General features: G+C 41.4%; 1 protein-coding gene across 1 annotated transcript in view; it reads right to left on the bottom strand.

The window, feature by feature from the left end:
* LOC121873960 (protein lava lamp-like) overlaps positions 1–11,211 on the bottom strand; it is a 54,699-nt gene extending 43,488 nt beyond the window's left edge. Inside the window, exons 1-4 of the mRNA XM_042377839.1 lie at positions 10,716–11,211; positions 9,783–9,805; positions 9,074–9,225; positions 4,062–4,252 (exon numbers count right to left, since the gene is read on the bottom strand). Of these exons, the coding sequence (XP_042233773.1) occupies positions 4,062–4,252; positions 9,074–9,225; positions 9,783–9,805; positions 10,716–11,211 (862 nt within the window). The remainder of the gene's footprint in view (positions 1–4,061; positions 4,253–9,073; positions 9,226–9,782; positions 9,806–10,715) is intronic.
* Between the last annotated feature and the right edge of the window lie 3,786 nt (positions 11,212–14,997).

Here is a 14,997-nt window from a genome sequence, read left to right as displayed (position 1 = left end):
CTTGATTTAGGGGAAAAGCATTTTTCGGTATTTTCCGCTCGATTTAATGAACAAGTTCGCTAAATTGAGATTAGTTCTGTTAATACACTCACACCTTCGGAGACACCTCAGACACATTATACAGTAACCTAGTTCAGCCTACGGTGAGAGTGCTAAATGTATAAAAACGATAAATAATGATATAAAGCAATTTCTGGAAAATCTGAGAAAATGGCGAGAAAATCGCTCCAAACCTTTCTGCTCCGGGCCTGGGGACAAAAATTCCCAGCGTGATGAAAGGTTGCACCATGGCAGCATCCTCACTTGATTGATGAGTGGGTGGGAAGAGAGAGGTGACATGCCAAGACACTTACACAGCACACACATTAACAGTCCTGTACTACTAAACTACAGGTGTATTGTCTTATAGCATTTGACTTTATAATTTCTTTTTTAACATTAATTGATACATGATTGCTCGATTTGGCTACTTTTACACTTCAACAAATGATCAGTAATAAACCAGGGCATATGGTGAAGCATTATACACGAGTGATGTCATGAAGCTTTGCAACTGCAACCACAATGCATAAATTCTCACAACCTGTACTCAGATTTACTAAGTTAATAACTAAAAATTTTGTCTAGTACAAACTATGGAATATTTATACTCAAATTAATAGCTATCTTGCAAGGATTTCAGCAATGCAAGTTATATTCTGCTAAGTCAAGTCGGTGAATTTTTTTAAGTGAAAAACTTAACTCCCCGGTTTTTTATAATCCAGAGTTCCTCCTGACCACTCTGCTGATAACTGTGCACCTGTCCTGGCTGTAGCCTGTCCACCAGGCATTGCCTTCGTACACCGGTGTTATTGTTGGGTTCCCATGGTGGTCACCTCTTCCGCTGTTGGCGTCTTGTTGGAGCTCTGTAAGCATGTCTGCCTGATGCGGGGCTCCACCGCAGATTTTTCATTTGGAGTTTACTCCCGTAGCCTAATACCTACCAAGGTTAATCCGTAAGGAAGCGGGGCGGTGGTTGGTAGGCACTAGGACGTGTCCACATGCCAGTGGGCCTATGCGCCGTCCCTCTGAGGCCCACTGCTACTCTGATATCCCTTGTTGGTCTAGCCTGGGCCCATGAGACACCCAGGAGTCTTGATGGTGAAGAGGTTGTGCACTAGCAGGGGAAGTCTTATGCATGTTACTTCCCTGTTCGCCACGAGGGCTAGCCAGTGGCGGTAGCTGAAAGCCAGAGGGAACAAGCAATGCTTGAACCTTAAAAAAAAAAAAAAAAAAACACACACACACGCGCGCGGGAATTAAGGCAGCAAGTATGAGAAGTGAGGGTCTTATTGTATGACAAATTTGTGCATGTGTGACTGCTTGGTACTGAGTTAAATGTCAGCTGGTGAGGAGAGCTTGGCAACACTCACTTCCACTCCATCTCTCAAATCACCCACACCTTTCACTTTCTCACTCCATATTTTAAAATGTTATGTAATGTAATGTTGAATGGATACAGTTTTGCTTATTTATACTTATACTGATCACAATCTACCTAAAGGGGGCGCCGATGGTAGAACGGTACTTTAGCTTTGTCTTTATTCAAGACATCTTCAGGTCATGAGACCCACAAGTCCCCCACCCAAGAAAGGGTGACCACTAATCCCCACCCAAGAAAGGGTGACCACTAATCCCTAACCAAGAAAGGGTGACCAATAATCCCCACCCAATAAATGGTGACCAATAATCCCCACCCAAGAAAGGGTGACCACTAATCCCCACCCTACCTCTACCTGGCATTACATCAGGTCAAGTCAGGTCTCCCCTCAAAATACTTTAACTTTTGTCTTTATTCAAGACATCATCAGGTCATGAGACCCTCGAATCCCCCACCCAAGAAAAATTGACCTGACATTCAATCCTTGTAAATTCAGTTGCCTCTGAAGATGTCTTGAATAGAGACAAAAGCTAAGGTGCTCTAGTATATACTTAGTTGACCGAGAGGTAGCAGAGAACAACACATGCGATGGCAGCAGGACACACTCTGAGCAGCGGTAAGCTCGATTTAGTGGAAGTTTTGATTTAACGAACAGGGGTGGCTCAAATTAATTCGTTAAATAGAGAAAATACTGTATGATGCTTTACTTTACTTTTATCCACTGATCGGCTCCTTAGCCACTTGGGCGGTCTGTCACGTCTCTGTTTTGCACTGTTCCCAAGTACTGGGCATGAACTGGCTCCTGAATATATCGGAACCTGCTCCAGTGTTGGTCAAGTCTGGCCTTGAATGAGCTCGCATTCGGTGCCGTCACAACACTCTCTGGCAGGTTGTTCCAAGAGTTCACAACTTTCACTCAAAAAAAGTTTGCCCTCACTGTTTTCTGGACTTGTGGCTTCTTCAATCTTGAGCTGTGACCCTTTGTGGGGCGAGCATCTGCCAGCTGTAGGTAGGCACACTCGACATAGTAGTGCCCTCCGAGATGTTTATACACCTCAATTAGGTTTGCTCTTTGCCCTTCTGAGGTATAAGCTGGGCAATTGCAGGTGTTCTAATCTCTCTGGGTAGCTGAGGTTCCGTAGAGCAGGCACGAGGTCTGGTGGCCCTCCATTGGACATTTTCAATCAGCTGACACTCCCTAGCATATCTCGGGGACCAGACTGGGTGACAGTATTCCAAACTCACTCTTGAAAATCCTAATAAGCGACGGACCATCCAGATATCTAAACGACCTTCCTATAAGACCTACTAGTATTGTTGCTTGATTTACCTTCTTCTCAAAATGGCCCGAGAACTTAAGTTCCTTGTCGATATACACACCCAGGTCCTTTTTACGTTCGGTCTCAATGCAGTTTCTTAGTTGTGTAGCATATAGCTCTTTTCCAAATATATAGGCCACCCAAAAATAAAGCATCATTTGTGGCTTGACAATTTACTATTCTCCTTTTGGAATTATTTCTTTATCTAAAAAAAAAAAAAAAAAAAACACTAGACCGCTACAAAAAGCCTGCATTTTCACCTTCTCTCACTCGCATGCACGGACACACACAAACACACATGAACACACACCAAAACAAAACATAATCAGGTAAAGTAAAAGACAGAAACATATTCATTTTGAAATTTTAGCACGAATCTGTCACAGCCAGAATAAATCTGAGTAAGCAGAGTGCAGAAGTGTGATGATTTCAAGTGGGCAGGAACTAGAGATTCTTATGTGAATTGTGAGTGGCACAAACATTACACATTCAATCACATGTTTACAATGCAACAACCTGACATGATTACTGACACCTGTTAAACACTACAGTACTGTAATTAGAGGTATAATATAGTACAGACAGAACAATGTTTAAAATCCCACTATATCACAGCCTAAGTGCTTATATACATCTAAAACCACTTAATTTAAGAGAAAAGAAGAAACAATGACAAAATACAGAAACTGAAAGTAAAAAATAGGTCATCAGGTAAAGGAACAGTAGTAGGCAGTTATGAAAAATGGAGGTACTACTACTGCCTAGGAAAATGTTGGTAGCATAATGTGATGTCTAGAGTGCCTGGGTGGGCAAATACCCATAAAAAATTAAAAAAAATTAAAAATAAATAAATAAATAAATAAAATTAGGTTTAACTATGGGACTTCATCTCGGCGGATGTTCGTAAGTCTGACGTACATAGCCCGGGGATCCCCTGTAATAATCATTTGTTATCGACAATATATCACACAAAAAAGAATAACGTGATATTGTGTTTATTGAACTGTGTCTTCATGATGAGATGAAAATCAAACCTAGCAACCCCACATGCCTACTTGTATCCTCTTGCCACTGATTGACTGGCTGATCCTTCCACCACAACTCCTGTATGGTACAGTATCTTCAATCAACCCACAGTTGATGTTCTTGCTTCATGGTAATAACTACAGAGACAAATTTAACATTTCTTTTCATAATAGAGAAGATCAGTGAGAAACATGACCCCTCCCCCACACACACAGTACATCCCCACTTTCTTTGAATCAGGCAGATAATGTACAGTGCCTAAACCCATGTAAGACATTTATCAAACAACAACCTACCTCTGAGGATATGATTCTGTATACTGTTTTGGTGGCCCTGTGATGCCTCCTGAAGGTCTTTTAATTTCTTAATTATATCCATGTGCTCTGAAGTAAGAGAATCTTTAACTTGTTGAAAAATCTTGGTAGTCTTCAGCAACTGTTCATACTGTTCTTCAAGGTTTGAGAATAGCTGTCGTGTGTAAGTCACCCTGAAGACAAATAAGTAGACCAATGAACAAAGTGTAATTCAGATATTTATCATAACTGTAAGATAATATCCAATACAGATATCAATAACCAATGAAAGCACAGCTTCAATGGTTACTTCTCTGGTAAAGACAAACTTGTTTTACAATGAAAAACTTGAAATTGTTATTAATCTGAAATACAGTACCTGTATTGTGGAATATCCAAGTTAGATGCCAACATAGTAGTGGAGATATTCAAGTGATAGAACACTCACTCATTTACTCACTTTTTCAAGCCCTTCTAGTTTTTAGGCTGAAAAAAAAACCTTCTTTGGTCACTCTTACTGCTGTAATATTCCCATTAACCACTCAACATTAAGCTCTTCCATCCACTGCTTCCTACATGTCCTTCACTTCACTCTTTATATCCCCTACCAATCTCACAATATGTCTATACCACCCATGCAAACCTTAGTCAGGTCACTGTCCAACACATCTAATTGCTGTATTTCTTATTCCCTGCATTCTATTCACTTAACAAGTAATTTTTTATTACCTCAGGAATGGCAACCCTACAAATAATGTCCAGTTTCCACTCAGCAAAAGTGGTTTGGCAATGGGAAGGGAATCCAGCCCTGGACACCAGAGCTTTTTGCATATGCAACATTCCTCTAAATGCTGACTCTTGCATACACTTTGAGGGTGGCAGCCAAGTGGATATAGCACTCACCAACTATCTTAAGGGCCATAGATTCAATCTCAGGGCACCCCCAGTCCATCCAGCTGTAAATGACCACCGAATTTTACAGTTGGGCAAGTTCGGGCACTTTACCATTCTTAAGCCTATTTACAGCCTGCTACATCAACTTATCATTTTTCTTGTTTCACTACAGTACAATATAATGCTTTCTATTCCCCCAAACCATATAGTTCCACTTCTATCTCATCAGTTTCTCCAAGTATTTTCCTAATTACCCTTTTACAAATTCCTTCTCTCATTCTTAACTGTGACTTACAATTGTTTATTTGGCTCTCTCACCTTATTCAGTCCCCTTCAGAACTTTTAAATCTCACTACTTTTGTATATGTACAATCTGAGTCAGCCAGCAGGACTGAAATGAATAACCTGGCTTGGCTCTGCAAAGGATGACCCAGGTGGAGATGAGGCACTCTCTTTTTCCTTACTTAATGATTTGGAACAAATAATCAAACACCCTACACGCATTCCTGATCGACACGATCAACTTGCTAACATTGTTGATCTTTGTTTTACCCCTAACCCCTCACACAATTCATACTCAATTTCTGCCCCCTTAGGGTTTTCTGATCACAATCTTATTTCTATTAAATCAAACTGGGCAAGCTGGCAATCCTTGCGAGAATTCTTCACCGACTTTCCTTGGGATGAAGGTTGCTTTTCCACTCGGGATGCCTCAGTTGTGCTGACAGCATTGCTGGGGTTATACAGGGTGGTATGAGTGCATTTATCCCATCTTCTACCAAAACTTTCACATTACAATCATGGTTTGATCGCTCCTGTTCTCTTGCATGCAGGGTGAGAGATAGGGCGTATCAAGCCATGAAACTATCGTCTCCTATTACCCACTCCTCTTTCATTACTTCTAGGAATCGTTGTAAGGCTATTCTTCGTAGGGCCAAACGAGAATTTTATAAAAAGAAAGACCGCTGTCCTGACTACAGCTCCTCCCCAACTAACGACCACTCGCACTTACGACCTGCCTCAGTCGGACCAAATTTTTGTCAAATTACGTATTTTCGAGCCCCAACGTCAGTACACAGAGAAAATTTTCGTTTGTAATTCATTTTAAAATGGCTGGCAAGCTTAAAAGTGAGAGTTTTGTGGTGCTGAGAAGAAAGAGATACACCCATTTTATATTTTATGTATTATTTGAGCATTTTCGACTTACGACCTGGATTTGGGTCCCTAACCCTGTCATAAGTCAGGGAGGAGCTGTAATCCTTCCTCTAGTAAATCCTTCTGGCCCTTAACCAAAAACATATGTAATAACTTCTGCCCTCCTCTTTTCCGATCTGATAACTCTATAGCCAACTCTCCCCCTGACAAAGTCAATCTCTTTGGCACCTTATTCTCCTCTAATTCCACCTTAGACGATTCCTACTCTATCCCTCCTACCCCTGCTCATCCTACTGAACCTATGCACTTTCCTATATCCCCACTCGCAGGGTTATCGGTGTGTTATCCAGGTTGGATGTGAGTAAGGCGCCTGGACCGGACGGAATACCCCCTTGTGTTCTGATGGAGTGTGCTGAAGCTCTGAGCCGTGCTTGCTAGCCTCTGCCTCAAAACCCAAACTTTTCCTTCTTCTTGGAAGCATGCCTCGGTTAAGCCCATCCCAAAGAAGAGTGACCATTCTAATCCCTCTAACTGTCACCCCATTGCCCTAACTTCATCCCTCTCTAAGAGTTTCGAAACTATCTTGAACTCCCATTTTCTCCGTCACCTTGAACGCCATTCTCTTTGGTAGGATCACCAGCATGGCTTTCGCCAGGCGAGATCTATTGGTGATCTGCTCTCCTACTGCACCCATCTTTGGTCATCCTCTCTTAGGGATTATGGGGAAACTTTTGTTGTGGCCCTCGACATCTCCAAAGCATTTGACAGGGTATGGCACAAGTCTTTGCTTTCTAAACTTCCCTCTTATGGTTTCTCTCCCCGACTTTCTTTTCGAATCTCTAGCTTCCTTGAGAACCGATCAATGGCAGTTGTTGTCGAGGGATCGATCTCTTGCTCTTGCTCTACCAATAGTGGTGTTCCACAGGGTTCTGTTCTTTCACCTACTCTCTTCCTTCTTTTTATCAATGATTTACTTCACACTACAACTAATTCTATCAATTCTTACACTGATGATTCCACTCTTCACTCTTCTTCACATTTTCCCCTTCCTCCTAACTCTCAAACTAGATCTGTTTCTAGAGCCGATATCATTACTTCTACCAATGCAGATCTGTGCAGCATCTCTGAATGGGGAGGTAGAAACTTGGTTAAATTCAATAGTAATAAAACTCAGTATTTACCCATTACACTTTCTAAATTAGATGATCTCCCACCAATTACATTTCAGGATGCTATCAATCTGCCAAATTTTGAAATAGATATGCTAGGCCTCACCATTTCCTCCTATATGTCATGGAAATCACACATCCTTAACATAGCTAAAGCTGCCTCCCGAAAGTTGGGAATGCTGTACAGATGCCGTAGCTACTTCACTCCTGAGCAGTTGCTTCAAGTATATAAGGGATTCATTCGTCCTCACCTGGCGTACTGCTCTCATATCTGGGGTGGCTCTTCTTCTGTCCAACTGTTAGATAGGGTGGAATCAAAGGCATTTCGTCTTATTAACTCTCCTCCTTTAGTTGATAATCTTTCTTCCCTTTCTCTTTGCCGCAATATTGCTTCACTCTCTCTCTTTTACAGGTACTTTAACGGGCAATGGTCGGTGGAATTGGCATCCTATGTACCGCCGGCAAGGCCGTGGGCTCGTAACACACGTCTTGCCCACGGTGCCCACCGTTTCTCTGTGGATGTCGATCACACTAGAATAACCAGTTATAGTACCTCCTTCTTTCCTCACACAGCCAAACTGTGGAATGCTCTGCCTTCTTCTGTGTTTCCATACTTATACAATATGTCTCATTTTAAAAAGCTGGTTTTCCGGCATCTTCGTGGTGTAGATTAACACAGTATAACCTTTTTATTCTCTATTTGTAATTTCTTTTTTCTTATTTTTCCGTCCCCTAGGCCCCGTTGTGGGTCGTTCGACCTGTGCCCGGGTGGGCTAATCCCCGTAAAAAAAAAAAACCCTACCTTCAATAACAGTGAAAGATCAAACTGACATATACAGTAATAAAACTCTGACTAAATCTTAATTAAAGAATAATCAAGATGGTCCCACAACTGAAATACCTTCCAGCATCCTTTATGGTCACTGAAAAAGCCGTTTTTTTTTCTAAAAAAAAAGTTTTTGTGATACAGTATACAGTAACCCAGAATGCGATGTCTAGCTTTATACCTAGGTATGTTAATGCCTAGCAATAACTCGCCAGGCCAACATACAGGCAATTGAAACATCTAATAATTAATTAATATGCAATATTAGGAGGACACGTCGCTACCTGGCATTTAATTGCAATCCTCAAAACCCCCTCCCGCACCCTCCATCACTCGCACTGCCACCTTCATCTTCTTGCCTGGTGAATCAGCTGTAAATACGCACAAGGACACATACCGTACACACCATATCAAAATGATCACATTAACATTAGAATCGCTAAATTGACAATCAGAACCCAAGCCATCACAGAATACATAACATACGTTAAACTCTGTTTATGCAAGTAAATATAAAATATCAAAAAGACTTATTGGTAGTCTTACGTGCAGACATCACAACTGTAGACAAGATGTAACACATGTTGACAATGTGAAGCCAGGCAGGGACCTGTAAGGTTTGTGGTCTGATTCTAATGTTTGTGATAAAAGGTCCATGTGAAGCAATGGTACCTGGTACTCGTTGACTTTCAAGACTAACAACAAGATCAGGGTTGTACTTCATAACCTTAGTGTGAATGGGTACACAATTGTTTATAGCACTGGCAGTAAATCTGAGTGAACAGTGTCTCTACCTCAGAATGACTACAGTATTACTATGTCCCCTATCAAGAGGTGCTCATGAGTGTGATCTCACAGGTTATTTAATGAATGATCTGTGTGCCATTCGGTTTCTTGTTGCTAAATATGAGCACATGAGCTGCCACACAAGATTATGACAATATAGATAGCATTCAGAAATAATTACTCACTTGGTAATAACTAATTCTCGTTCTTGACGTTCCCTGAGTAAGTTTTGTGACAGCTGTTCTGAGTGGAGCTGCAATTCCATTAAGTTACTACGTTGATCTTCAATGACACTTTGAGACTCCTGCAGCTGTCGCTCTAATTGCTTTGTCTTGACCTGACCAAAAAATTTACAAAGAACAGTTAATTTATTAAAACAAAGCAAGAGTTTTGTCTGTAACCTAAATGAAGCGAAAACTGCAGGAAATTTCATAGATGATCCCTTGACCAATTTTTTCTTAGCAAAATTGACCTGGACTTTTGATTCTATGGAGAAAAATAAATAAATAAATGAGGTAGCTGCTGAGAATGTGATGCAATGTTTAAAAGTTTGGAGCTAATACTGCATGCTAAATCTGGTTTAAAATTTACAGTAGGTGCACAACCAAAATTACTTTCCTCTGCAAAAGATCAGCTTCAAACTTTACTTTAGACCAGTGGTTCCCAACCTTTTTTTCTAGAGACCCCAATCATGCACCTCTAGCCATAAGTGCAACCCCACTGGTTAAGGTTAATTTCATTCAACAACTCCCACATAGGCCTATTTCTCCTACAGATTTGTGGGAATTTTCCATGAAGTGGCAGAACTGCTTCACGACCCCAAGAAAAACACTTGGCGACCCCATTTGGGGTCGCGACCTCAGGGTTGGGAAACGGGGCTTTAGACCCACCAACCTGATAAGATAGGTGTTGTGGAACTGTTAGGAAAAAGAGAAACATTCCACATGAATTTGAGTTTAATATCAATGGGTATGATTCATTTACTAATCTTTCTGCAGCAACTTGTGAAGGATTAGTTATTTATTCTAGAAAGAACCTTACAACCAGTCAGGTGAGGGTGAAGGGGAAAAGGTTCTTGATAAATAAGTGTGTAAAATTAAAATGAAGACAAGAGACAGTCAATGTTGAAAGCATTTAGTATAGTTTATTAAACTAAACAATAAAAGAGCACAGAACACAATTCTAGCCATCTCCTTGTACTGTAATGGGAGATTTCTATTATGGTGACATCAACTTAAACAATGACTGAACACTTAATAACCTTAATAATTCTGAAAGACAATTTCCTGTTCCAGCATACGAAAGCTCCACCTCACTATAGAGCTGAACAAACACCAAAACCACTGGATCTCATCATAACCAATGGGAGAGCATGGTGGCCAAATTTTAACATTTATTCCACATTGGCATTAGCCATCAAATGCCTCTCATCGTCAACGTTTATTGTCATTTTCACTGCTCTCCAAGCTGCACTGGCTCTGCATCCCTCCACATTTAGGCTCTTATACAATCCCAGATAGAAGTTTGTGATACAGTCAAGGTGGAGGGTGTAAAGTCTGCCCCACCCTTACTGTGAACTGTGTACTGTGATGGCAGTGATGATAACACTGGTCTACAAATTTTGTGCTTCAGAAATAAAATGGTTTTTCCTTATGTATTTTAGGCTGATGAAAACAAATATAACCATAAAAACAATTGATTGGTTACAGTTACCAAGAAAATTAAATTGTCAAATTTTTTATATATGTTTACAATGTATTAGTAACATATAATGGTCACTTACTTATCTTGATTAAACCCGGCATTTTAATTGCTTGTCTCTTGTACTCAAGTTCTGGAGCATGATGAAGAATGGGGCAAAATCTTTTTGGTGGTCACGGAACTCACACACTCTAACACCTTCAGCAAGGAGATTCCACTGCTGCAGTCTGGAGCCCAACAGTTCTACTTTACTCTTTGGCAATTCCAGATCTCTGACAAGGTCGTTTAGTTCATTCTGAGTTATCTTGTGTGGTTCAGAAGATGTCAAGCTATGAGCGAGCTCAGGGTCTTGTGAAGTTGAAGGCTCACAGGTTTCGCAGGTTCCGTCATCCTCTTCGTTCTCTGACTCCAGGGAGAATGAGTCTGGAGGCTCAGGAATGGGTAGTCCTTCGCCGAGAGGTACCGGGAGTATAGCAGATGGTATATTCAGATATTGTAAAGTCCAGTTTCTTTTCATGCAAATACCTTTCCTAACTGGAGGCACCATGCAGTAGTAACAATTGCTTTCGTGATCTGTTGGCTTCCTCCACACCATTGGCACTGCAAAAGGCATAGCTTTCATTTCCAATTCAACCACTGGCAAAGGCTCTTGTCCTGACTGCCAATCTTACATCCAAATTAAAGATGCTAGGTTTTCCTAATCAAGGCCATTATAGCACGCTTTCGTGATGCAAAAGTCAATTCTCCACAAACATAACAAAAGTTACCTGCACTGTTCATGCAATTATGAGGCATCTTTGTTCAAATTTGACTAAAAATCATCAACGTCAAAAGGAAACACTGAAGAGACTTTATGAAAGGATTATGACACGCTTGTACTGTATGACTTCCAGGAATGAATTGATGCAATCCAGTACGTAGGGTGATGTAATACCTGAGATCTGATTGCATCATCCACTTCCTGTCCTCAAGGTTGCCCAAAAAGCAAACAGTACAAGCCTCCCCCCCCCCAAAGTGTATTCAGCACCACCACCCCTTCTCTAGTCAAGGATACTGGCTATGGACCTGATCCCATGTACTGTATTCATATAGGGCCAATTGACAATTCTAACCATCATTCTTGTACTCAGCGCCCTCAAATTAGTAAAGATTGACTACACTCGTTTCTGAAGCATTTTGGCTGTAGACCAGTGTAATTTTTGGTATGATGTGGTGATGGCCGTGGTGATAGTTATAGTGTTGATTACTCCTATTTTTTTTCACATGAACAATGAAAAGAAAATATGATGAATCCTACCTTCAACAGATCAATAATGCATCAGCATCCGTGGGAATTACAGAGTGAACTGAGCTGAGAGCACTTCAAAGGTAGGAGTGTAGAACTTCTATTGTGAAACGTGTTATCAGGGCAAGCTTGACCTGGACTAACCAAACCTGACCCAAGGAGAATAACTGCTTTAATCTCCTGACTATAATTTATGGTCCTGACTTAATGAGACAGCATCTGTCAGCCACATCCTTCAGCCCTTGACACCTGGACAAAAAAAAAATAAAAAATCCCATGTGACCGCTGCAAGACCCAAGTGACTACAGCGACCCCATGAACTCTATGCAACCTCTTATGGTGGACCTTATGACCCCTTATTTGGGAACCACTGGTCTAGATCTATACAGTGGTCCCTCAGTTAACGAGCACAATTCATTCCAGAAGGTTGCTCGTTAACCGAAAAACTCGTCAACCGAAACCATTGTTTCAATGGGTTTTTGGGTAATTGGTTCCAGCTCACCGAAAATTGCCTAAAATCAACAAAAAAGGTAGAAAAGTACACTTACTTTGAGGTGTGTATGTAAAAGGCTCCTGGATGATGATGATGGAAATTAGAATGGGGGTGGAGGAGAAGGGAGAAGAGAAGGCATTGGGGTGGAAGAGAAGTCACCCCATGGCGTCATTTCACCCATAAAATTTTAGTTCTCTTGATGTAATTCAAGATTATTTTCTTAAAATCAACACTGCACTGCATTATATATCGTCAATATGTAAAATAAATTTCAAATTGACCAATAATTTGCTTCGAAACACAGAAAAAAGCATTTAGTTGAAGAGAGTCTAGAGCAAGATGTTACCTCCACTGAAAAGACAGAGACTGACGCCTGTATGGTATGTTGACAGGCTGTTTGGCGCGCAAAAAACTAGCTTCCTATACTTCAATTATGTTCAATATTTGTTAAAATGACTAAAAAAAATTCATATAAAACTTTTAAAATTATTGAATAGTATAAACTTCTTGATATTTACTAAAATAGTAAGGAATTTAAGCCCTAGAACCGATTACTGCATTGGCGGACTAACACTACAGCTGGTGGACCGCCAAATGCAAGCGAAAACATGTTGAGGTCGGCTCATTAAAAACTCGTTAATCGAGGGATTGCTCGTTAACCAAAGTTAAGAATCTTATGGAAGGTAAATCGTTAACCGAAATCTCGTTAACCGAGGCGCTCGTTAACCGAGGGATCACTGTACTGTATTAACAATACAATATTGCCAATTTGCCACCAAGCTCCAGGCATACTGTATGATAAAACCTCAGTAGATTCAGGGATCTGCTCACTAAAGTAAAATAGGTCTTACCTCCGTGGAAGCTTTCCAACGAGCAATATTTTCAGTTTCATCCTGAAGCCGTTGGTGGATGTTTAGTATCTCTGCCGTTTTGTGCTTCATGATGGGATCTGTATAAAATTAATGTTAATTACACAATTGTTCAGAGGATGAACAAACTGTTGTATAATGTGGATAGCATTATACAGTAGTTTTATAAGGGATTAAAGTACTGTCCTGTACAGTACAGGGGGAGGGTAGTGGAAACAAGTGTGCCGACACAGGGCCAGGGGGCAGCAGTGCACCCTCCACCCACTCAACCCCCCACCCGGGAGGCGGCACCAGCTCAGCCTACCGGACAGGAGGGAACGAGCGCCGTGTAAACAATGACATTTCTAACCACACCCTGCAAAATACAGTGTACTTAGCAAATGCTGCAGCTTCTGAGAATGTGGGGGGAGCGGGTTTATTACTAAGAGCAGAGACGTTGCCGAGAACAAATTCTGGCTTGAATGTCATGTACACTAATACTGGCACGTTCCTTGATAAGAGAGAGGAGTTTGAAACACTACTAAGAGTACACCAACCAGATATTGTAGGAGTTGTAGAACTGTTGTACAAGAACAGGAGAATCGACCCAGAGGAATGCGAGTTCAGTATTGCTGGATATGACTCATTTACGAACCTAACTCAAGAATCCTGCAGGAGGGGTGTGGTTATCTATGCTAGGCAAGACATTAGAGCCAGCCAGGCGAGGGTACAGGGAGAGGATGTTTTTGAAGAGTCCAAGTGGTGTAAAATTAAACTAAAAGGAAGGGACTTACTTATCGTCGGGTGTATCTACAGATCCCCAAACTGTGGCCCACTAAATCAAAGGAACTTAAGAACCTTAATAAACAATGCGGCGATGCTCAACCCTAGCCACCTCCTTATCATGGGGGACTTTAACTATGGCGACATCGACTGGAGAAACGAGTCCACCCCGAATGACTTGAATAACCCTGCTACTCTTTTTGTAGAAACTCTGAGAGATAATTTTCTGTTCCAACATGTGAGAGACCCGACACATTACAGAGGGGAGCAAACACCCAAGCCACTTGACCTCATCATAACAAACGAGGAGGGTATGGTGGCCAAACTGGAACACCTTGCCCCAGTTGGCACCAGTCACCATACAGTGTTGCCATTCAGATTTAACTGTTACCTAGTTCAAGATAAGGCCAGGCCAAGGTGCAAATATTACAAGGGAAATTACAATGGGATGAGGGAAGAGATGAGGGGTATCAACTGGCCTGACTTATTAAGGTAAAAGAACGCAGACACTACGCTGAATATCATAACTAGTAAAATGACCCATTTGATCGATAAATATATACCCAAGACCAAACCCAGTGCTTCTAAGAATACGAGGGGATCACTACACATGAACCATGCGGCGGTCGACAAAATTAAGAAGAAAACCCAGAAATTCAAGACGTGGGTTGGGTCAAACGATGAGCAAGACAGGAGGATGTATGCAAGAGCCAGAAACCAAGCAAAGATACAGTGTAGGAGGGCTGAAAAGGAGTTCCAGAGGCTGGTTGCACGCGAGGTCAAGTCAAACCCAAAGGCGCTTTACCGCTATGCAAAGTCGAAATTGAAAACGCGAGTAGGAGTATCAGACCTGAGGCTTGAAGATGGTAGTTATGCAGATTCTGACCAGGATAAAGCTGAGGCATTGAACAGCTTCTTTTCCTCAGTGTTCACAAGAGAGGATGCAACTAACCTTCCTGCGTTTGAGGACAGACGGTTCGACACAGCACTGACCCACAT

Source organism: Homarus americanus, unplaced genomic scaffold (genome assembly GCF_018991925.1).
Source record: "Homarus americanus isolate GMGI-L3 unplaced genomic scaffold, GMGI_Hamer_2.0 scaffold25827, whole genome shotgun sequence".
Taxonomy (NCBI): Eukaryota; Metazoa; Arthropoda; class Malacostraca; order Decapoda; family Nephropidae; genus Homarus; species Homarus americanus.
Note: the sequence above shows the minus strand (reverse complement) of the source record. Positions and strands in the feature narration are given on the sequence as shown.